A 24,668-nucleotide genomic window follows, 5' to 3' on the forward strand; every position below is an offset into this window, starting at 1 on the left:
AGGCAAATAGACATTTCTTCGGCTATTGTAATTTGCCAAAACGCGATTGACTTCAACGGAGCTAACACAGATTTGCACTAGCTGAGAATCAGGCTGATGAAGTATATCTGGGATAAACATGCATCTAGAACAATGTTCTAATGACTCCACAAAACAATACTGCACTATCTTTACCCTACTCTTGCAGGTGCAGACTCACCTTGAAAATCCAACCAAGTACCACATTCAGCAAGCCCAACGGCAGCAGGTAAAGCAGTACCTTTCTACCACTCTAGCAAATAAACATACCAACCAAGCTCTGAGCTTGCCCTGTCCAAACCAGCCTGGTGATCATGTCATGCCACCTGGAACTGGAAGCAGCGCACCGAACAGTCCAATGGCTATGCTTACACTTAACTCCAACTGTGAAAAAGAGGTAAATAATAGTGTCTGTGTCTGTACTCTACTGTGATATTGTCTTATGTTTAATATATTCTAACGTGTCTTCTGTGAATGTTAAGCCAGAGTCGCTCATCATAAAGACCTTACATTTATCTTCTATTGTGAAGTGTTGACTTGGAAAATATAGTTGTCATTTCTAATATATAAAATATTTGGGGCGAAAAATCTGTGGCCCAGTTCAAATTTTTTTTTTTTTTACCTTTGCGCTACTGTACTCAGCTTACACATCTTATTAAAGCCTCTTTTGTGTCTGGTCAGTGCACAGAATGGTGAGTAATTAACCTCCAGAGAGTGCAAAGCCATTTTTGTTTGTTGACTGCAACTTTCTGGAATAATGCTTTTGTGGCTCATTCAGAGTATAAAGGTAAAAGGCATTTTTTTAAAAAAAAGAGAGAAAACCACAAACCATTGTGAGGAGAGAATTATTGAAGTAAAATAAAATTGAAATTACTTTTCACAAAAGCAATTCGTCTGTATCTGATCTGTCAGTCCTCCTCGAAGGAACCCTGCACAGTACTTTCAAAAGATAAGCCTGGGAGCTTAAATTCATATCTTTATTAAGATTGTGATTTTTAATGTCTAGCAAAGTCACTGGATTTATGTCTTATTACAACAACCTGTAACTCACTTAACCCCCCTTTCTGTCCTATGACTACAAGGGTGTTACCAGGCCACTTCACCTTGAATAGGCCTTTGAAGTGTGTGTTAATTGCTTATGCTAAACAATCTGTTTCACCTGATATTTAGCTGGGACACTGAGTGCATTTCCCAGAACTGAAGAAGAGCTCTGTGTAAGCTCAAAAGCTTGTCTCTTTCACCAACAGAAGTTGGTCCAATAAAAGATATTTGCTCACCCACCTTGTGTCTCTTTCGAGTTATGAGTGAGTTAGATAGCTTCCCAAAATATCACTGTGTTTATACCCTTTAAAATATTACTGCTTGGGATTTCAGTCTCAGATCTCCTTTGTGCACATGCAAAATTTCACTTGGATGATGCCTAGAAGTCTTCTGCAGCAGCATTTGCAGCAACAGCCTTACTGGTACTGATGAATGTGTGCCAATGCTATTGCTTATGTACATCTGTAAGTGCAAGACTATCCAGTGCATATAAGTCGGGTGTGTATTTGTGCACCTGCATAAATCCAGTGAAGAAGACTTTCTAAAAACAAATTTATACAGTGCTCCTACTTTGATAGTATATAATAATGCAATGTGCATGTCTTCTCCGATTTACTTTTTGCAGCAATCAGTTTGCATGTGCCAAGAGAGCAGGGCTTTCCCTGTTTTTATTCCATTGTTTCCATGCTTTACAACAAATGAAAATAAAATAGCTCCGTCCCATAATCATGATCACACCCCCATTTTGCTTTTTCTCTAAGGAGTTAAAGCTTCACATTGCTGTGTCACAGGCACATGTGTGCATGACACTGGCTCCACCATACCCTTCTAGAGGAGAGACTATGCCATAAATTCAGGTCCATGCTTTGCTTTTTCCCCCCTTTTTTATATTCACAGGGATTTTATAAATTTGAAGAGCAGAGCAGGGTGGAGAGCGAGTGCCCGGCTCTGAACACACACAACGCGAGCGTCATGCATGCAGGTACTATATGACACAGGAGTTGGGAGAACAGAACCCTTATAAGAGAACCTATGTTTCTCCATGATCACCAATATGGAAACCTACCCCCTACTTTGTAGGGGTTTTTTTTTTAAAGGATGAGTGGCAGAATTACTATATAGAAACCAAATCTGTGATGTCCTTTCTATGAGTTTATTTCAGAAGTGCATTAGAAATGTATCTGAAAAGGGTTGACCCTTCTTCCACACGCCAATCTTAGCCTATGAAAAACCTCTACATTCTAAGCAAGTCTTGGGAAAACTGTTGGAAAAAATGCTCCTGTATGTTGCTCTTTTAATAGGATTTCAGTGGAAAGGAGAAATGCATTGTAATTCTATCATGTCATTTTATTTAGGATGCTCTAGTATGTTGAATGACCCTCTTTCTATAGGTTTCAGAGTAGCAGCAGTGTTAGTCTGTATCCGCAAAAAGAAAAGGAGTGCTTGTGGGACCTTAGAGATTAACAAATTTAGTTATTTGTTAATCTCTAAGGTGCCACAAGTACTCCTTCTCTTTCTATAGAGATTGCATTCAGATTTGACCATGTGAGATGAGGTGGTTTAATATTTTCTTATTAGAATAGGGATAATATGGGTCAAGGATATGAATTCTCACTCCCCTGCAAAAAAGTGTCTAATAGCCTGTAATTGCTACAGTGTCTCTTTGTTACTATGTTTTCCTCTCTGGACTCCCTGCTCTGTTGAGCTGGTATGAAAACTGCATCTCCTATGAGTCGCCCAATGGAAATAGCTGCCAATAGAGAAGTATCAGGGAGGTGAACCAGTTGGATTCCACGAGAAATAGAGGCAACCATTTCAAGGACAAACTTTTGAAATCCTTGGTAATGGAGATGGTCAAGAGAGGGAAATGCAAGGGTTAGGAGAGGAGCGAAGGAAAGGTGAGGACAGGAGGTTGGAAAGAAGAGACAGATGAGGAGCAGGAAGGAAGGTTCATAGAAGTCCCACAATTATTTCAAAAAGTTGTATGCTAGTTTTAAAAATGCACAGAAACTAGTCTCAAATTATATATGGTTGTGTTCTGTTTCCATTCTCTGCAATGCACATGCAATCAGTTTATTGCTATCCGTGATTTTTATGGTACTTCACGGGGGGGGGGGCAGAAATGAGCTTGTGAGGCTATCAGCTACAAAGCTGTAATTCAAACCTCACTCTGATCAAAGTCCCTAGGAATGCAAATGCTGGCCATTATACAAGAACAGACTCTCCAAAGTTGCCACCAGAAACCATTCTGAAATGGTGTAGAATTGCCAGGCAGGTTGGTGGCCTGGAGTCAGTGCCCCTTTTCCTTGCCCTATACCTCCCAAACCAACCGAATTGTGGCACGTTTGGTCTTGATTTGCTTGGCAATTCAATGTTGACTCCTCCTGCTGATTAAAGAATGTCATTGATGATATCTGAAGGCAGCTTACCCGCTCCTGGGCTGGGAGAGTAGTGATTTATTACTAGGAGACTGAATTGGAGTATGGCAAACATGCATAGCTTTCAGGGTCCAACAGATACAGAACTAATGAGGGGGGCAGTGTGCCTTGCTGGGTTTCTCTTTATTTTTTAATATTACTATTGTGTACTATTACTGTTACAAACTCAGTTTCAAGTAATTTGCATTTTTCCCCATTCACCTTTCTGTTGCAGATGGATGATGTAATTGATGACATAATTAGCTTGGAATCAAGTTATAACGAAGAAATCCTTGGCCTGATGGATCCTGCCCTGCAAATGGCAAATACGGTACAATGGTCCTTTCTAGTCCATTATAGTGACTGCTAGATGTCCTATCTAGTTGCATCTAAATCTCCTCAGCTTTAGAATAGCTTTTAGTGTGAAATCAGAGCACAGCACATTTTGCTATCTGCCGTCTCTAGTGGTTAGGTAGGTGATATAATGAGCATTAAGAATTTACAGTGGAAAGCAACAGGGTAGAACTTGGTTTTAAAAAATGGTTTAAAAATGCTGTGGAACAGCAGTTACAAGGAGTTGGATTTTGGTATAGCCATAACCATCTGCCTTGGAGTCAGATTTAGGCGGTTCCTGGGCTAGTTGCAAGGGGAGGCGTTTTTTTTCTCTCACCCCTAATGGGAGGTCATCATGGTACCTAGCCCAGTCTCCAATTAGCAAAGGGTAAGCCCATTTCACCTAATCTTGTCCTTACACTGTGAAATGGAGCTAGCCCAGAGAAGTTAAAGCCGCCTGGGGAATCAGCAGCCCAGATGTAAAGATCCCTGTGCCCCTATATTCCTATATCTGTACATAGCTTTACATCAGGTACAAGGTAAGCAGACAGACATACACCAGCTTTAAACCTATTTGTATCCACATGCAAAACTGCACAGGTTTAACCAAATGAGTTCAACATCACACCTTTAGTTTAAACCAGTGTGACTTCTGTGTGTAGACAAGAGATCTCTTTCTAGATGAGGGATAAGTTGGTCAGAGGGCAGAAAAATAACATAAGGGAGTAAAGAAAGTGATAGCTTAAGAAAGAGAGGAAAGTGAGAAGGGAGCTCAGAAAACCAAAGAGAAGAAGAAAGGAGGGATGTGTGAGATGAAGAGACACCAATAAATTGTTTGCCTATGGTATCAGTGCTATTAAGTCCGATGGGGTAGATCTGAGTCAAAGTTGATATTTGTTTGTTTGTTTTTTTATTTAATTCCAGAATTAACAGCTAGCTCTCAAGGGATTTACTGGCACTAGTTGCCATCTTTTTATAATACCTGCTACACAGCCTAGCCCTTTCTTCCCAGAAGCTCTCTCACCTATCCTAGGGACACCCTCTGAGCTTGTGTGCTCCACTGCAGAAGCTCTAGTTACATCCCTCAGAGAAAAGTCCTCTAAATTATTAAAAATAACTTTTAAATCGATGTTTTGAGCTACTGTATAGAATTCTACAGCAGGGATAGAATTCACTCCTAAATTCCATAGCATGATTCAAAATGCACATATCTGCTGTGGAATTCTATAAGATGGTTTAAAAAACAAAACAAAAACCCAATAGCATGGTTTAAAACAACCCCCCCGGGCAGTATAATACCGCCTGTTAAGGATATCCTCTTTGGTTAATTTCTGGAGTAATTTTTATAGAATCCTATTGGATTAATCCCTACTAAATCCCATAGAACCTCTTTCCATAAATGATTCCTACAATTTCTCCTCCCCCATGCCCTTTCACGGAGCCCCTGATGTGGGAACCCTGCACTCCCAGAAAAGAACCACCAGTGCTTTTCTGTGCTACTTTAGTGGGGAACCCTTTCAGCTGCCGCATGTGCATACATGCTCCCAGTAACACTATAGAGACGTGCTGGCAGTTACAGTTCACAGCTGTAATGGAGATCTCCAAACCTGGTGAGACCTGTGATTTAAATGAAATGAGAGTGAACTTTAAAGTCCAATACTATTTCATACAGTTCAGTGTTGTTTGTTCAGTTTCCAGCATAAGCAGCTTTAAATATTGTTAGGAAAGACTGTCCTTTGGATTAATTTGATCAATTACTTAAAAAAAAAAATGCAGGCTTTCTACACTTTGCTGTATACTGAGATATTGTAATAAGATTGGCAACATCGGGGCTTCTTTGTGTCATCAAAGTAAAACTGCATTGGCTAGGAAGCTTATCCCACTCTCCCCAGTAAACTTCTAGCCAGTGCTCTTCTCAAGCAACAAGAAAAAATATATCACATATCTTGTAATTACTGTTCAAATAGTTTGATCCTGCTCCTATTGAAGTAATGGGAATTTTGCCATTGGGAGCAGGATTGGGTCCTTAGAACTTACTTTGTATTACTGTAACATTGTAAAACATCTGTAGGCTTACTATTGATTTAACTACAAGGTGAAAGAACATGGAAATGAAGCTGTCCTCAGAGACTCTCAATCTATAAATAGCTCAGCTCATCTTAGACCATAACAAAGGCTTTGTTGTTCTGTTATAAACAAAAAAGAAAAGACCCAGTTTGCCACATGTGGTAACAGTGCACTTGATTTTCAAAACAGAAGATCTATAGTGAGCCAGTGCTAATGGGAGGTTCAAGCACCACTTAATTGAAAAGCATCAGGCTTTTTGCAATAAATTACAGCACTACCCTTTGCTGCCGAAGACCTGTCTTCTCACTTGTGACCAAAACTCAAGTGTGATGTATTTGATCTGACAGTAAGAAACATAACAAAGGCCACCATGCTACTTGCAGTCTGCTTGGAAGTGACCCAGCAGCAGAATAGCTGGGGTATTGTACATAATACTGAACTCTATACAAATTAGGTTTAAAAAGCAGAGCTGGGTGGGGAAGTGTAACTGCTACTCACCAAAACCAACAAAGCTTAAGCAAAATTCCAAAACGGAATGCTTCCTGAACGTTTAGCCTGACTTCCTTTAAAATCTGCCTTTCCTCCAACAGTCAAATTTCTTCTTTAGAGGAGCTCCGTGTTAGTCATGGAATGATGTTTGTAGGTCAGGAGGAATTTTAAGCAACAGGACAGTACTAAGAATAGGTAGGATGCCCCAGTTGGGGAAGGGGAGCCCCTCAATGCATCATGGTGCTTTGTGGATTAGCCAGACCATTTTCCATCTTGGTTATTCAAAACTCACAATGAAATTAATGTGGACATTTGTTCTATTGCGAAAGGATAGGAAGGCTGTAATCAGTGGTGAGATGGTTCAATTTCATAACTTGACACCCAGTTTCTCAAGAGATCCTTTCATTAGATGCCAGCACAACCAGCCATTATTTTAGCTGGAAATTGACTTCCGGTAGCTGTAATACTCAGGGATCCTGACATAATCTTGCAACAAGAGTGACAGAAATTTACACTGCTACTGTACTTCATGTGTGGCCTGTGCATCTGTAGGACCAAACCCTGAGAGTGACACACCTGATGGGAGAGGTCTCATTATATCACATCCTTGTGAGTGACCAAGCTGAGTTGGGTGCCAGGCTTACTCTTCCTCCATTACCTCTTCTGGGAGACTTTCACTACTTTGAGATGATCTGCATAAAGTTCCCAAACAGTGGAAAGCCACCTGAGTTGCAGTAAAACCCAGACAGAGAATCCGATTAAAACAAAAAGGGGTGATAAACATATGTATGTATATATAGCAACATATTAAATCTCAATCCGCCTTTGCAGAGTTTTAGACAGGGACACCGTTACAACATGCTGTCCCTACCTGGAATAGATCTTTCTCTGTATCTCTCAAGCCTTGTAGGTTACTTTGATCTGCCATCCCATCATCTCTTTTGCAAACATGTATGCATACCCTCCAAGGAGGGATATGGCAGTTTGTCATAGAATATCCATTGTGTTTCCTAAATCCATCCAGGACTGTTTGCTGCTCTGGACAGTTTGGGTCCCTTTTTTTTTTCCTTGTATCCCTTTTATGGTTTAAGGCTGTCAGTTTTCATGCAATTTGATGGAAGTTGGACACAACTTCTGTTATGCTCCCTAGTTCCTTTCAAAGGTGGATACACCCAAACCTGTTTCCTACACACACTGCATTGTATTTTAAAAACTTTTCTAAGTTTTGAATTCTTGACTTTGCAACCTTCATTTTCTTTAGGGCTGTCAAACAATTTAAAAAAATCTTAATCGTGAGATTTAAAAAATTGTTGCAATTAATTGCAGTTTTAATCTCACTTTCTAAACAACAATAGAATACCCATTTAAATTTAGCTTGAAATATGTCATCTGGAATGGTGGTCGAAGCATGAAGGGGCATACAAATGTTTAGTATATCTGGCACATAAATACCTTGCAGTGCTGGCTACAATAGTTCCAGGAGGGAGTATGGGTGCCAGAGGGTTGGGATGCCCGAGGGGGTGTGGGGTATGGGCTCCAGGAGGGGGCTCAGAGCAGGGGAAGGGGGTGGAGGTGCGGGCTCTGGAAGGGAGTTAGGGTGCGGGAGGGGGGTTCTGACCTGCAGCAGGGGGTTGGGGTGCGGGACAGAGTTCGGGTTGCAGGTTCTAGTCAGGCAGTGCTTACCTGAGGCGGCTCCCGGTTGGTGGCGCAGCAGGGCTAAGGCAGGCTCCTGGTTGGTGGCGCAGCAGGGTTAAGGCAGGCTCCCTGTCTGCCCTGACTCCGCATGACTCCCGGAAGCGGCGGTATGTCTGGCTCCTATGCTCAGGGAGGGCCAGGGAGGCTCCATGGGCTGCCCATGCTCACAGGCACCGCCCCTACAGCTCCCATTGGCTGCAGTTCCTGGCCAATGGGAGCTGCAGGGGCAGCACATGGAGCCTCCCTGGCCCGCCCTGCGCCTAGGAACCAGACATGCCACCGCTTCCAGGAGCTGTGTGAAGCCAGGGCAGGCAGGGAGCCTGCCTTAGCCCCGCTGCGCTGCTGACCAGACTTTTAATGGACGCTTGGCAACCCTACCCTGACTGCTTAGGGTAGTTGGATGTCGTTAGGTTAAGATTCTTGTTGTCACTTTTGACATGTATTTCTCTAATAAGCCCCTGTACCCCAACATTTTTCACTTGCACAATTTGTGCAACCTGCATCCTCTCCTGTCGCATGGTGATGTCACATCATTAATATGAGGTCATGTGACCACAAGGCTCAATTATTGTAGATCCCTCCTACCAGGCCTTCTCTGGTACTTGGAACTCCTGCAGAATGCAATGGCACTTTAACTCAGTGATTTAAGACACCCTGGCCCATATAATGCAAAAAAGTGTGGAAACCTCCCCCACGTGTTTTTCATGTTAGAACAGGAAAATCCCAAATCAAGCTAGGTCTGTACTATGCAGGGAGCTCTCAGATCAACTAAATACAGTTGGCTTAAACAAGTCCATGTTACATGAACATGTAATTCATTTCTGTTAGGCAGTGTCACTCTTTAACATGTATGGGAGAGTTTGGGCTCCCTCTTATGGTTACATTTAAACTTTAAAGGCTTTTTTCCTTTTTCCACCCAATACAAGTATACTCAGTTTTTTTAAAACTAACTCTACAGGAACAATATCATAAGTTATGAAAAATCTACTTATTTCTTATGCAGAGGTCCTTTGTAGCCTGGAGAATGAAGTTCCTTGCCTTCCTTGTGTTTTGTCTGTATTAAAAATGGTATTGTCTATATATTCTGTATCATCCTTTGCTTTCTGTGTCTCTAGGGATCTTGCCTTTGAGAAAGGATTGCAGCATTCTCCCAGAGTAACTACTTTTCACGTCCAGGCCCAGTTTCATTAGTTTGCACATGGAGCCGAGAACAGATTTCTTAGCAAACATTGGCTTTGTTCAAGTGTTTCAGATGGGACACAGCAAGTGACCTTTCTCCCTTTTATTTTTTCCAGTTACCTGTATCTGGCAATTTGATTGACCTTTATGGCAACCAAGGCATGCCTCCTTCAGGACTGAACATCAGCAACTCGTGTCCAGCTAATCTTCCCAATATAAAAAGGGAGCTCACAGGTAAATGATCTTAAAACGTTATCACTTGAAACGAGGGTTTACTTTTTTAAGAGATGTTTTTGAAAATTCAGTTCTGCAAAGGGAAATTTGGTGGTTCTCGATTCTCCACTTCGCTGTGCATTTCCTAGCAGGCCTGTTAGCTTCTACTACATAGCACAAGAGGGGTGATGTTAACAATGGGGTTAGTTTCCTTTCTATAGATATGTAATCAGTTTGCTTCGTAACAAACAAGGACAGTACCATAATGTGTGGAAATCCAAGGGTTTTCATAATCAACCTGCAGAGTAAAACCCTGTAGCATTTAAAAGATAGGAAGCTCTTTGCATCTCTTACACAGCTACTCTCTAGATTGGATCTATTTATATGCTCCTCCGGCTATAGGTGTAATAGCGACTTGAATTAACATGATGCTTCTCGGGAGACTTCACGGAGAAGAATACTGTATGTAGTGACTCTGTCAATGGGGGTGATTATTAAGGATAAGAAAATAATTTGTAATACTGTCAGGCTAGGAATGTGGGATTTCTAACAAGTGTCAATTTACCCCTTGCTGCTGCAGTTAGGTGGCCAGGTATTGCGGAATGAATGGATATTTACTCATTTAATATCATAATAAAGATTAAGAATCTTCCAAGAATCTCATCACCTAAGTCCTACAACAGCCTTTCCTTATAGATGAACAGTGCTCTGGTCCCAAACATTTAGATGCATTAGGAAGTAATAAATTGATAAAATCACTTTCCATTTTAGCTCCAAGGAAAAGAACATATATTTAAAAAAGTCAAGAGTTTAAAAAACAACCCAAAAACTTATTCCACTGTTTAAAATACAGATGTATACAGAAGCAAACTAGAGTGAAGCTTTAAGACTCTGGGTGCATTTTAGAGAAGGGAAAGCTGGCATTCTTTGAGGCATTCTTATTGTCTTAGTTTCACTTTCATTTTGGGAATGAGTCAGAATAACCGCTAACCACAATTAAGGGATAGCTCTGCCCTCTTGTTAAGTACACCTTATGCACATGTAAAACTGGCTTTAAGCACATGAACAATTCTTCTTAACAAGAGACATACTCTAAGAACGATCAGGTATTTGGGGACGCAACCTTCAGCGGACATGCCAGAGGCATAGTTTCTTGGCTGCCTACATTCTTACCTATTTACTAGGTTGGCATCCTGCAAGCTCGCAAGCTAACTGAACTAAAACACAGATGTTGGGCGGCAGCGAGCTTAAATATACTCCTGGAACAGTTCTGCATGTGTTGACTCTTCTGGAGGGAGTCCTACCTCTTTGCCAGCGCCGAGGCATTGGCACCATTTGCTTTCTGACATGTGGTCACGCCACACAAACAAAGCAATGCTTCTCTCAAGGCAGTTGTGGCTGCTAAAATGGTCGCTTGCCTTGGAAGGCCATTAGGATTGCAGTCGAGGTGTAGAGATCCTTAAAAAAAGGTAGTCTGATTGCAGACCATAGCAACCAGGTGCAGGATGTTCCACAATGGTGGAAAGTTAGCTGAGCCTCTGGATGAAAGCTAAGCACACAGCCCGAGGGAATACATAGGAAACCAGCCTGACTGGCAGATGCACAGTACAAGGTTGTGTAAGACTTGGGATGTAAAGTAAAAAAAAATCTGTGAATAAGGAATGCTCTTTCAGATGGGGTGTGAAGTCAAGATAAGAGTCGACCTAATTCCAGGCAGTCTCCCTGCCACAGCCATCCCTTAGATGGGGGTAGTTCAGAGCAATGGTTTACGTACTGTAAGAGCAGAGATGTCAGAACATGTGCTAGCAGGTCATATGCAGGGACTAGCTTCCTGTGTGTGGACCATGCTTCCCATCTTGTGTGGTACCAAAATGCATATAAAAATATGGAAGCATCTGAAGAATTTCCCTTTAAAAAGCAATTGTCTTGATGTCGTGTGGGATGGGGGAGTATCAGATCAAATCAGAAAGTAGTGTTTTCTTGAGGACATCAGTTGCTGTAAACGTGGATTTTGTGTCCCCAGTGTGAACACACAAACTGAATTCTGATCTCTGCATCCTCAGGGTAGAAAAGCCTTTTGTTCTCCCATAACTGAAATCTGGAAGTACCCTGATAGTGAGAACAGGGGTGAAAGTAAGGGCGTACTGGTAAAATGTAGCTGTCAGTACTGGCCCATACCGCTGACTTTAAAGTGCTGCCATGCCAGCATTTTAACATCACTCACTGCCCTTTTTGCGCCCCTGATTGGCTGCCCTGCCAGGTCCTACCTGCAGGGTCACCAATTGGGGGGGAGGGCCTCAAAGGGCAGCTGCCCCTTTTGCCCCCTCCTCCCAGGCGGCTGCTGCTGGTGGTGGGGGGCAGGGGCAAAAGAAGTAGCTGCCCCAGGGCCGCAATTTAAAAGGGCCCGGGGCTCCAGCTGCTGCTACTGCATCAGCGCTGGCAGGAGCCCTGGACCCTTTAAATCACCGCTGGAGCCCCAGGCGGTGCGGGTCAGGGAGCGCAGATGGACTGGCAGGGGTACACTGACCCGCCCCCCCAACCCCACCCCTTCCACTCGAGGCCATGCCCTTCCGGGGGGGCCAGAGCAGCCCTGTACCAGTAAGAACTGCATTTTACTTTCTCCCCTGGTGAGAACATCATAGTCCCTTTTCTGTGTGCAGGAAAACACATCATGATGTTCTGTGGTAGAGCTGCTTCTTACTTGTTTTGTATTGTGTTCCCATGTGATGAGTACAGTTATTTGTACTGCAACAGGAATATGTGTAATTGCAGATCTAAAGTGTTTTTAAGCATATTTTTCACACCACCTTTCCTTGTGGGATTTAAACCCTTTGCTTGTCTGCACAGTAGGGCTGAGATGTTCAAATCCAGTGAAAGAATCTCACCCTCTTTCTAGGTGGCTATGCAGATGCCTCTGTAGAACTTTTGGGTTAACTTCTTCCCTGTTGTAACTCCCGTGCAGTCAATGTATTTTACTTGGGGATGGATTTCACCTATTTCTTCTAAAACTCCTGAAGAAGTGAAATTTTTTTTTCTATAATGCTTGGATAATTCTTGCACTGCTGTGAGCATGTTGTGTCTTAGCATTGTGCTTAGGTACCCTGCTGAAATAGGTCCCTTCTCTTTTCTTAGTCTTGGTCTAAGTTAGTTTGACCTAGCAATGTCAATCGGGGTGCAAAAAATACATCCCTGACTGATTCAGTTATGATGACATAACCCCAATATAGGCACAGCTGTGTCAATGGAATATTGCTTCCATCGGCATAGTTATCATTTTGGGGAGGTGGGATTTCCACATGGATGGAAAAACCCTTTCTGTTTCTGTAGGCCTCCTCTACGCCAAGGGTTCTCAGACTTTTTTTGGCTGAGCCTCTCTTTTTGAAAGTATTTCAGGCTCTGATGATCCTCCCCCGCCCCCCAAAAAAGTGATAGCAAATTACTGTACATACTCATAGGAGCATTAAATAAAGCATGTGATCATTATCCCTGCAGTCAAAGGCACTGAAGCCTCTCAAAAAGTGTAAAGCAACAATATGGTATTGCCACCCTTACTTCTGGCAGCAGCACGGTCTTCAGTGCTGGGTAGCCAGACACTGGCAGCTGCTGTACCCGCCCCCCTTCCAGCTTCCTTCCCCCCGGCAGTGTGTTCTATTTGGGAAGTTGAAGTATGGTAACCTGAGCAAAGGATCTAAAGATTATCACAATATTTGTTGTGATCTGACGACCCCCATGCAATAGCTTTGTGATCCCCTTTTGGGTCGGGACCGCCAGTTTGAGAAACGCTGGATGCGGTTATGTCGGCAAAACTATAGTGATGTAGCTGTGTCAGTATGGTCTCCGTAGTGAGGCCTATCCCTAGTGATAAGATAAATGATGTCAGAAATATGTATGTGCTTTATAAATTGCTGTGTTGGCCTCCTTGACTTTCCAAAATTCTAATGACTTCATTCACGTGCACAGCGTGTATTTTCCCTACAGAGTCAGAAGCAAGGGCGCTGGCTAAAGAGAGGCAGAAGAAAGATAATCACAATTTAAGTAAGTTTGATTATGCTCAGTATACAATATTTCCTTAATATTTTAGTTGATGACCCACAGTGAGGAGTAAGGTACACAGAGGATTATTAAGTATTTAATTGTTTTTAAAAAGGCATTGGAATGCAGGCTGCTTAAAGCTTTGGGTGGCTTACTGTGCAGTCCTTACACCACTTTATTATTGGTTATAGCCACAGATTGAATATCTCAAATTCTCTCATATTGATTGCGTAAACCTGCTATTGAATTTAAAACAATATTTTTAAAACAACTATTTGAGAACAGTTTTATAAACTTATGAGACTATGATCCAAATTCTGAATTCAAAGTGGTTTCACCAGCAGCGGTATAACTGAGAATAGACTTTGGCCAATTGCCTTTGACAAATACACCATACAAAATTTTACTAGGAAAAAAATTTGTGGTTTTAAATTAAAATGTAATGTATACAATCAAATCATGTATCTCTTCTTTAAACTTGTGTGCATAAGTAGAAGGATATCTATTTTTTTTTAAGGAGCATACTTTTGTATTTACCAACCATGAATACATGTGTTTTACTAACTTTAAAATTCTAAAAGGACACTTTAGGATCCTTTGTTTCTTGTTTTTAGAAATGATCTAATCTCATGTCTCTGGTTAGAAAGTAAAACTCCCTACTGGTTTCAATAGCGACGTCTCCTTGATGGCACAGTATGGTTTAAAATTTTTAGATTGGATCATGCAGTGTTTTGAGGAAGTATGGTAAAGTATTAAAGAATGAGACTGGGATTCAGAACCTTGGATTATTTTCTGCCTCTCCACTGACAAACTGGATGTCCTTGGACAAATCACTCAGCTTCTGTGTCCTAATCTATCCAGTTGAAAAGTGGGTATAAGACTTACCTGTATCACAAGTATATTATAAAGCTTAAGTGGTGTATCAAGTATTCATGTATATAAGTATAAAGCATAAAGTGTTTTTGAAATCTTTAAATTAAAGGGATTGCGTTCTGTAAGCAGAAAGCATTATTTTTACTAATGTGTATTTCTTTATTTTCCTGAAGTTGAACGAAGGAGAAGATTTAATATTAACGATCGCATTAAAGAATTAGGCACGTTGATACCAAAATCAAATGACCCGTAAGTATGGTACTGTCTCTTCGGTAATGATGATGTGTGAATTTTTGTTTAAATGTCTTAAGAGTGCCTTTGTGCTCAGTAGCTTACTATACTTTGGGAGTATATTAAGCTAAACCACTCTGGGCACCCAGTAAAAGACTCCATGTAGACAGTTAGCATGGAGTAGCTAGTGTGCTTGAAATTCACACCCTAGTTTATTGTTCACTAATTTCCCTGTGTAAACCGCTGTAAGGCCACACCACAGAGTCTCTTCACAGCAAATGAAATCTTTAAAGATTTTGACTAATTTTTGTTTGATCCCCTGGAAAATTGTGTAGATGATATATCTTAATGAACCGTATCAGGCAATGAGTTCACCTTTGCAGAAGCACTAGTCTGGCCTGCAGGAACTTGGCAGCAGTTGTGTCAGCGAGCACCCAGTGTACTGCCCCACCCTTTCAAAAAACAGGAAAAAAAAAATGTTGCTTTGTTCCAGTTCTCCACATCATTGACTACGAACTTGCCATAAACATGCCCAGGCTTGCATGTCCATGCAGAAGTAGCTTGATTAAGTAATTTACTGTAGTTAATTTATCATAACTAGGATACAAATATATAAAGGATATGAAACCTTCATGTTCCAGGACGAAAGCCAATCATGAAAGGGTTGAATCCGTGTCCATTGAAGTCAGTGGGAGTATTACCATTGATTCAGTGGATGTCGGATCATTTGCTTCACACTAACTGCCTTGGGTAGGAGGAGACTTTCCTACTGGCATGTTGACACATAACTGTTCTCTGTGGAGGTTTTAGATCTTCTTCCTCTGATTCTGGCTACTATGGGATAAGATACTGGACCAAGTGGACCATTTCTTTGATTGGTACGGCAATTCAAATGGAAAATAATAATGCTCCCAAGTGGATAGTCCTCTCAAGTTTAAAAAAAAAAAAATGGAAACAAGGCTGGTGCTTGCCTCCTGTTCTAGTACATGAATTGGGAGTTCCTGGTCTATGATGCAGAACCCAGAACAGGATTCCTGCTGGCTACTGAGCTGAGCCAGATGCTTTCCATGTTCCAGTAGACCTAAATCTTACCTTGACATGCTGATTCTCCACCATCCACAAAAGGGCAAACCCACATAAGTACTGTCATGATGGGCTTGGGCAGGGGGGTTAAAATATGTTCACATTCCACTACAATGCCTTCAAGCAATCCATATATCCTAACCTTCTTGCGAGGACCAGGTGCCAGAGACATTAATTAGGCCTTGTCTACATGGGGGAAAACGGACTGCCATGGCTGTTCTGCAAAAAATCCTCCATGTGGACACTACTCCCAAATAAGTGATTTTATTCCAGAATAATTACTTCAGAAGAATAGCAATTCCAGATTAGAAGTATCTATTCTGGATGTGTGTCCACACAGGGAGCTATTCTGGAATAGCTATCGTAGAATAGTTTTTTCAGCAGTAACTATGCCGATCAATGTCTCCATGTAAAGAATCCCTTATTCAGTGTCTCTTGCAATTTTTAGAAGAGTATTGTGAGGTACACTTCTTACCGAAATGACTTAATTGTGAACACTGCCAGTGTATTCCCCTAGATCGAAGCCCCGTTCAGCAAATGGATGTGAACCTGAAGAGTAGGCACTTGCCTCAATTCCTGGTCAGCCCATTTAGAAAGAGAGATCCTTGGGGTGGCTGCCATTCCTGAAATAGGCTTGTCCTTGCGTTGAGATCGCTGTACATAAAGCAAAGATCTGACCGTATGGACTCATTAATGATCCCGGCGCATTTTTCATACGGGTGAAGGTGTTAATCCTGGTGTCTTGACCAAACTCCAGTTGGTGTGATGGAAGTGAGCAGGCACTTTATCCAAGGAGTGCAGGATTTGGGCCATTTGTATTTTGAAATCTCTTCTGCTCTCCATTAGCAACAAAGCTTTATCAGTATATGCTAGTATCAAAACTGGGAAGTTATTGTTCCCTCCAGAGGAAAATTGATGGAGTAACTTGATTAATCCATATCTCTTGAGACTATGACCTATATCCATTTTACATTGCCACAAAAACTCACTATACACAACAATTCTTGATTCTTCATGAATGATCACCGAGAAAGAATTGGTCGGTTCACAGTTCACTCTGTTTACATTCTTGATACAGAGATGGAATAATCTAGAGATAGCTCATTTGCTTTTGCTATCCTGAAGACTGAAAATAATGTTCTATATTTCTCTCTTCATAAGTGTCTCAGTGCCATGGAGTAAGTAAATAAAGCAGGGCATTAGCTACGTAAGCATTTATCAAGTAGTTCAATATATTGCTTGAGACCAAGTGATTGCAATATTAATCAGAAGAGCAAATCAGTATGCTGAAGTTCGTAAAGGATGCGCACACCAAGCTGAATAGTTTTAAAATATACTTGTCTGTCTCTTTAACAGTTTAAAAAAAAATAAAAACATTTCCTCCCAGCACTATTACTGGGTCTTTGTCCCGCACATTACACAACGTGTCTCTTCCTCCTTGCCTACTAAGGAATCCCTGGAAAATGCACCCTCAGTTGCATCATCAGTCGTGCGTGAGATTCTGTGACATGTTAGATCTGAGCCTTGCTACTGTGTATACATTTTAATTGTGTGATTGTATGATAAGACCCTACTAGGAAAAAGTGGACTCTAATCAGTGCAAATGGGACCAGATACTTCCCAATGAAACCTTTTAATTCTAGTGTCTTTCCAGTCAAGGTAGGATTCCACAGGGGAGGCTGTTTGTGCGTGCACTCTCTCACGAGCAAAGGAGTAGAAGGCACTCTTAGCTAACACACATATTCTGTGTGTTGGCTGGCTGGAGGGTTCACCACACCCCCTAATCAGCAGATCACTTCCCTTTGGCCCATCGTGCACCAGCTAGTGTGGAGCAGGTCACCCTGGCTCTGTCTACGCCTGTGGCGGCGTGTAGCGTGCAGACGCTACACACCCACCTGGCAAGGGTATAAACAGCAATGTAGATGGTGTGGCTGAAGTGAGTAAAGTAAAATGTCCTGCACTCCTGAACCCCCAAGGTTTATACCCTACGTGGCTTTCTACACATCCAAGCAATGCTGCCCACATCCTTACTGCTGTTTTTGATAGCGTAGTGTCCCGCTGCCTCATTGTTGCTGGAGCCTTTCCCCGCCACAATGAAAGGCTTTTGTAGTGGGGAAAGGGCCTGACAGCCGGGAGGCAGTAGGGAAAGGCTCTGGCCAGAGGGAAGGCTCTTCCCTGCCAGAGCCTTTCCCTGCTTTGTCTAGCTATCCACTGCAGTGACAAGTGTGGATGCAGTCTGCCTTTCCCTGCTGTGTGCAACGACATGTGTAGGGCCTGTACTTTACACGGTGCTGTAAATGTAGATGTAGCCTCTGAGTGGGTGTGTTAGTGGCTCAAGAGGGCCTAGGGTGTCCAAGGCTCCCATGCCCTTTTCTCCCAGTTAGTAACACGTCTTTGCAGTCCAGGGCTAGAGTTGGCCATTAGCGAATGGGAGTTTAACTATGTTGTTCAAAGATCAAAGCTGAAATCCAGCATTGCTCACTCAGAGGCGGGGTACGATGGGAGGTAGTCAAGCAGCCTCACAGATGTCACTGAAAGCCAAGTGAGTCCTCTCATCTTTAGCCATTCTGTCCCTTGGCACTAATTCCCTAGGGAATGAGATCTATGCGAAACTCGAATCCTTGAATACTGTAATTTCCCATCCCTGCAGTTTCATTCCCATGAGAAAGCAATGGTGAGCATGTGTCCTCTTCAGTAATTATGTGAATCCGAATCCCATACAGTAGACTGCCTGCTAATGAATTCCCTCCGGCTCCCTCTAGTGTATTACACACAGCTCTTTTCAAAGTCGATAGTTTATAATACTATAATTCTGTCAGGTGCAGTGTAACTTGTGCTGTTAAACGTCACTGCAGCTCTGCTCTACGCTTTAGCAGGGGAGTTAGTGATCAGTGTGCTTGGGTGAGAGGTTGATTTTTTTCCCAACACTACTTTTATAGGGACATGCGCTGGAATAAGGGCACTATTTTAAAAGCGTCGGTGGACTATATCCGCAAACTGCAGAGAGAACAACAACGCACAAAAGAACTTGAGAACAGGCAGAAGAAACTAGAACATGCCAATAGACATCTATTGCTCAGAATACAGGTTTGCTGATAAATACATTATGAATGCATTTAACAGTTGTATGTATCTATGTATGTATATCATTCACATCTATTTTCTACAAGGAAATGCCAGCTTACTATGTAACTTAGAGGGAGCCATATTGCTGGTCCTGCAATATCTATCATTAATGTAGAGATGAACTTGTAGAGTTCTTGGTCCTCCAGTTACCAGAGGAGACAAGCTATGTTGTAGGAGGAACTTTAAAAAGTGAAAAGAAAAGGAGTACTTGTGGCACCTTAGAGACTAACAAATTTATTAGAGCATAAGCTTTCGTGAGCTACAGCTCACTTCATCGGATGCATCCAATGAAGTGAGCTGTAGCTCTCGAAAGCTTATGCTCTAATAAATTTGTTAGTCTCTAAGGTGCCACAAGTACTCCTTTTCTTTTTGCGAATACAGACTAACACGGCTGCTACTCTGAAACCTTTAAAAAGTGAGACGCTTCTGGATAGCAGATAATTCTGTAGCCTTTTTGTAAAACATTTGTAGTTTAGTATGTCTCTGCAGTGCTTCAAGTTGTGTGGTGAGAGCAAACTACATTGCACATTATTAGATTGTAGATACAGATGAGTCCAGTCCTGCTCTTATTGAAGGCAGAGAAAGATTTGCCATTGACTCCAGTAAGAGCAGAATGAGGCCCAAGGTGCCATATTCTATATGGAGCAATTGTCAATATGGTCATGTTAGTTCAAATGCTTTTTGACTCAAGACTGCTAATGGTTTTCCTCTCACATGACACTGCTTCCTAAACAGAGCAGTCAAGTGGAATAATGGTCTGCAAACGCCAGGCACAGACTGTCCCAGAGATCTGCAGATAGCAGGAGTCCTCCATGCAAGGTTGTCTCCCTGTCCTCTGCAAGGGAGAAGGGAATGATGCTACATTAAAAGCCTCCTCCCTGGTAGTCTGCAGGAACCTCTCAGCTGCTGCTCTGCACAGAGTGCGCTTAGTGGGGCTTGGAGGCAAAGGGGGGAACAAGATACCAGCCTTGTTCTGCAGCACCATCCCTTGAAAGCCACCAGGCTGGCAGCTCTACTTCCCTGCTTTGTGCATCCCCTTTGTGTCTCGTACTGAGCTGCTGCAGGGAGAGCCAGTCAATGGCTGCATATCTAGTAAAAATACATTGAACAGTAAATTAAGCAATGCACTGATGAAAGCCAGGGGGATTTTCACCAGAGGAAGAAATATACTATGATGATGATGTGTTTTCCACCAAATGCATCCGATGAAGTGAGCTGTAGCTCATGAAAGCTTATGCTCTAATAAATTTGTTAGTCTCTAAGGTGCCACAAGTACTCCTTTTCTTTTTGCGAATACAGACTAACACAGCTGCTACTCTGAAAACTATGATGATGGTGTCTTTTTCCTGGAGAGCTCCTCAGTTTCCCCTATGAATAGCAGGACTTCACAGTTATTACCACATTTTATTTTGGTGGCTCTATTTATGGTAGTTACGGATTTAAATAACACAAAAAGATGTAGTGTAACTGTCATGGCTCTGTTCTGTAAGACTTTGCTGTGGTTGCTGTCAGCACTGCTGATCTGGATATCCATTGAGAACTTAAGTTGCTGGTGTGCTTGAAGACATCTTGATCATGTTGCCTGTGAAATTTGTTTTTGGCAATGAGATGGTTCTCCAGGAAAAGTCTGGCAGTGGTTTGCCACCATTGACCCTCTGCAGACTTTTAATTGAGAGAATATTATTTAAGTAGTGATCTTGGGTGGAGGAAGTTCAGGAGAGGAGTATGATAGCTATATCAAGTCCAATTCTTGCGGCAGTTGTTGCTCTCGTAGTGAGATGGGAGTTGCTGAGAGGGTGATGCAGTTTATAAGTGTCCATCGGAAATTGTACATCAAAGATGTATCAACAGCATTACACTTCATCTTTGCTTTCAGCTTTTATTTGTGTCTGTTGCCTTCTTTACAGGAACTTGAGATGCAGGCTCGAGCACACGGACTTTCTCTTGTCCCATCAACAGGCCTTTGCTCACCAGATGTGGTAAACCGGGTCATCAAGCAAGAACCTGTCATTGACAACTGCAACCAAGACGTATTGCAGCACCACTCAGATTTATCTTGCACGACTACCCTTGATCTTACTGATGGTACCATAACTTTCAACGATAACCTAGGAACCTACAGTGTCCCCACAAAAGTGGGATCCAAACTGGAAGATATTTTGATGGACGATACTCTCTCCCCTGTAGGAGTTACTGACCCACTCCTTTCCTCAGTGTCTCCTGGAGCTTCAAAAACAAGTAGCAGAAGAAGCAGCATGAGCATGGAAGATACTGATCATGCTTGTTAGCAGATAATTGGCATGGCCTCTCATAAACTGCTTCATTTCTTAATCAGTAGATTAAATAATTTACATTTTTAGGGTTTTTTGATTTTCTTTTAATATTAATCTACTTTTGCTTCATCAATAGCCCAGTATATATATTATATATATTTTTTGAATTTTGTGAAAAGACTTGTATATTCTATTTTAAAAGTACCAATGCCTCCAAAATATTGTACAATGCATGTACAGTATTTGTGAACTGGATTCACCAAGAACTTTGAACTGGTCAAATCTACTCAAAGCAATAGAATTACAAATCAAAACAGTCTGTTTCTATTCAGGGGAAACTTACAAGTTATTTACTTGGAAACTAAATGTAAAGCTTAAAAAAAAAAAAGAGAGAGAATGTGAAGAAACCAAAAATATCCACTTTGTAACCATGTTGTGTTGATTTAATAGTGCTGCCTTAAAGATACAGTATCCTTCAAACTTAGTTTAGTCTTTATATCACAAGATATTTAAAATAAATTACTATTCTACTTTAATAATAATAATAAAACTAGCGTTAACACATACTAATTGTTGATTCTAATATGAAATGTTCCTGATGATGATGCTAGAAACGAAGGAGAGAGTGTAGGGAGGCATGAATCTGTCTCAGTTTCTTGGAGTGGTGGTGTTCTTACTCTCAGTTGAAAGGGTTTCCCTTCTGCTCCTACTTCAAGCTTTTCTTTAAAGGCTTTTATTTTGGAAAGGAGACTTAGAATTGTTTATCAACAATAAAACAGATGAGCACTGTAAGATGGTATACATTTTCAGACAAAATTCAATACATTTTATCAACTGGGCACATTTTGTTGTATATTTCTAACTGGCCTTTTTTTTTTTTTTTTAAAGTGTTGTACAGGTTTTTCATTTGCATGGATTCTTTAGTTATCCTCATGTTTTTGTTTTGTTTTTAAATATAGTTGTATTTCATTTATAAGGATATGCCTCTTAATATTGCAACAATTTTTTGACATGTTTAAAACTCACTGGAGGTTTTCTGCATTCTTTGTAAACACTTGAAAGGAAGCTTTTATGCAGGATCCTATGTATTGAGAGATTTTGAGAATATTTTGTATATTAGTCTCACTTTGGAAATATTTTTAAACACAATTGAAGGTGTAGTACAAATTTAGACTAGGTAACAAAACAAAGCTCTGTAGAGAAAATGAAATTACATATTTATTTTTTAGTGTTATAGAAAGAATAGTAATATACTTTGAAGCCTAATAACTATATAGATAATATGCCCCTAGAGTAATTAAATTGGTGTTTTATTTCAGCAATATGGCTGGTTTAAAAGAGTAAATTTACTGTATCTTAAAATAACTGTTACTTTATAGCCATTGTATTAATTTAACTTGCAACAATGTTGTAAAAGTAGTTTGGTGCATTATCTACGCAAGTGTAGTCCTATGCAATAACAGTAGTTACAATTGTATTATATCAAACCTAGAAGTTTTACAAAGATGACAGATGGTGTTATGAGCCAGACTGACCGACTGGATTTCTCGGTAGCAGCCTACAGTTGAAATGTGTCAGAAAAGCATCTCGTTCAGAATGAAGTGCCTTAAATTGTTGTAGTAGTCTTCTTGGACGAGCACTGACTGAAGTGTGGCATAGGAGGAAGTTTTGGGGTGATAGTTATAGGAAATTGGAGTGTAGCCTGGTGCCCTCTGTAGAAAACAAGAGCATCCCATTCTCTTTGTGCTACACTGGAAAGATATGTATAATATATAAAAATTAAAATCTTGTTTAGTGATTGAGTGCCAACGTGGCAGACTTGATCAAGAAACCTTGGTCATGGCTGTTTAATAGTATTCTGAAATCAAATGTGAATATAGTGGTGATGATGAAAGATGGAGGACAAAACGTCTGGAGTTCTAATGGAAGGTTCATACTGATGGATGCTGCATCTTTCACATATACCTTTGGTTATGAAAAATTCTTGAAACCACTGGGGCCCAGTCCTGCTCTCATGGAAGCCAATAGGAGTTTTTTGTTTGACAATGGGAGTGCATGACTGGGCCTATTATCAGCTCTGCTGCTTTCTATTCTGGTACTTGGGGTGGATTGGGGCTTAGAGAGGGAAGTCTCCTATGTGGTCGATATGGAAGACTGGTCTAGTTTACTATGTAGTCCTGCCTTGAGTGCAGGGCACTGGGCTAGATGACCCCTCGAGGTCCCTTCTAGTCCTACACTTCTATGAGTCTATATTCTTGACATTTTCTTATATTTGTATAGCTTTCACCTGTTAGTTATGCAGTTCTTTGTTTCTGTTTGAATAGCTAAGAGTATATTAGCTTTGATAATCACCAGATTTGTCACTTTTCGGGAGGGGCAAGAGTCAGCCCACAGTGTTACAACAAATGCCTGTTCTTCCTAGCCCGTTTTTTGGACTGTTTTTTATATCTGCTAGACCAGTGGTTTCCAAACTGTGGCCCAGAGGCACTGCACGTATGTCTCCAGCATTCCTTATTGCAACACATCACCATCTTCACTGCAGTTAAGATGCTCATGTATCCTGGGTGGCTCGTTGCACAGCAGCTGTGCCACAGTTTAGCAACTATGCATGCAGTCACTTGCTCTTGTTGCAATATGTTAATGGTGACAGATGAAGGAAATGGCAGGAAAAAGAGTGGCGATAGCTCTAATGCAAGGTCATATATGCCCCTTCAAAGTAAAAGGGTGAGCAAAAGCCACAAATGGGATGCACAAGGTCATTTGGGTGTTGTAACCAGAAAAATCCATTCAAGATGGCCCCAACCTGGATACCGTGTTGGGTACCACGCTGTTATCCATATAGAAGTGGGGCCTGGATGTAGGGTATGCAAATATGCATCATGCTTATTTGATCCCTGTGTGGACTAAAATGAAACCCTGATCCCCTGCCCTTGTGCAATTTGTAGATGGTCCCCATGTGCTTAGAAATTGACAATAATATGATTCCTTACCAAGATCTGGATTTCTCTGGATAACCATTACTATGGCCCCCAGCAGCCATGTCATGCTGTATGTAGTCGGTAGTTTATCTCCAAGATAGCACGCTGTACATAACACTCAACTTTTGCCTTTGCCTCAACTCCTCCCAAGCTTCCTTAGATTGCACCCCCATTTCTGGATATTGCAGCTCTTCTGCGTGAAAGCATGTGAGTGTTCTAATTTGGTACGCCACTAGGAGGCATGGATTTTTCAGGCAGTTAAGTTCTGATGCTCTTATTGTCTCTACGGTACATGCACCATGGAGTATATGGCCCTTAGTGTTTTACATGTGGAGTAACTACAGACAGGCAAAGAGTCAGCAGCTTGAGGCAAGACATTGCATCAGCAAGATGGAGCAGCAGCCCTAGGACAGTTATTGCCCAAAGCTTCAATCTGTAATGACTGTATGGCCCACATGCCAACAATGTGAGCCAGGCCTGGCTTAGCTGGCCAGGGAAATGGATTACCAAACAATTCTCACTTTGCCAAAACCATGCAACAAATATAAATGTATAGAATATAATGAAGTTCTTTATTGTTTTTAAACTATAGCAATATTAACTCTGCAACCTATAAAAGA

The 24,668-nt window shown here is 41.4% G+C and overlaps 1 protein-coding gene across 1 annotated transcript in view; it reads left to right on the top strand.

The window, feature by feature from the left end:
- MITF (melanocyte inducing transcription factor) overlaps positions 1 to 24,039 on the top strand; it is a 169,675-nt gene extending 145,636 nt beyond the window's left edge. The window contains 9 exon segments of the mRNA XM_038409976.2: positions 188 to 415; positions 1,957 to 2,019; positions 2,021 to 2,041; positions 3,712 to 3,807; positions 9,356 to 9,473; positions 13,431 to 13,487; positions 14,531 to 14,606; positions 18,611 to 18,758; positions 20,705 to 24,039. Of these exon segments, the coding sequence (XP_038265904.1) occupies positions 188 to 415; positions 1,957 to 2,019; positions 2,021 to 2,041; positions 3,712 to 3,807; positions 9,356 to 9,473; positions 13,431 to 13,487; positions 14,531 to 14,606; positions 18,611 to 18,758; positions 20,705 to 21,085 (1,188 nt within the window). The 3' untranslated portion in view covers positions 21,086 to 24,039.
- The last annotated feature ends 629 nt before the right edge of the window (positions 24,040 to 24,668 follow it).

This window comes from Dermochelys coriacea, chromosome 7, assembly GCF_009764565.3.
Source record: "Dermochelys coriacea isolate rDerCor1 chromosome 7, rDerCor1.pri.v4, whole genome shotgun sequence".
NCBI lineage: Eukaryota > Metazoa > Chordata > Testudines > Dermochelyidae > Dermochelys > Dermochelys coriacea.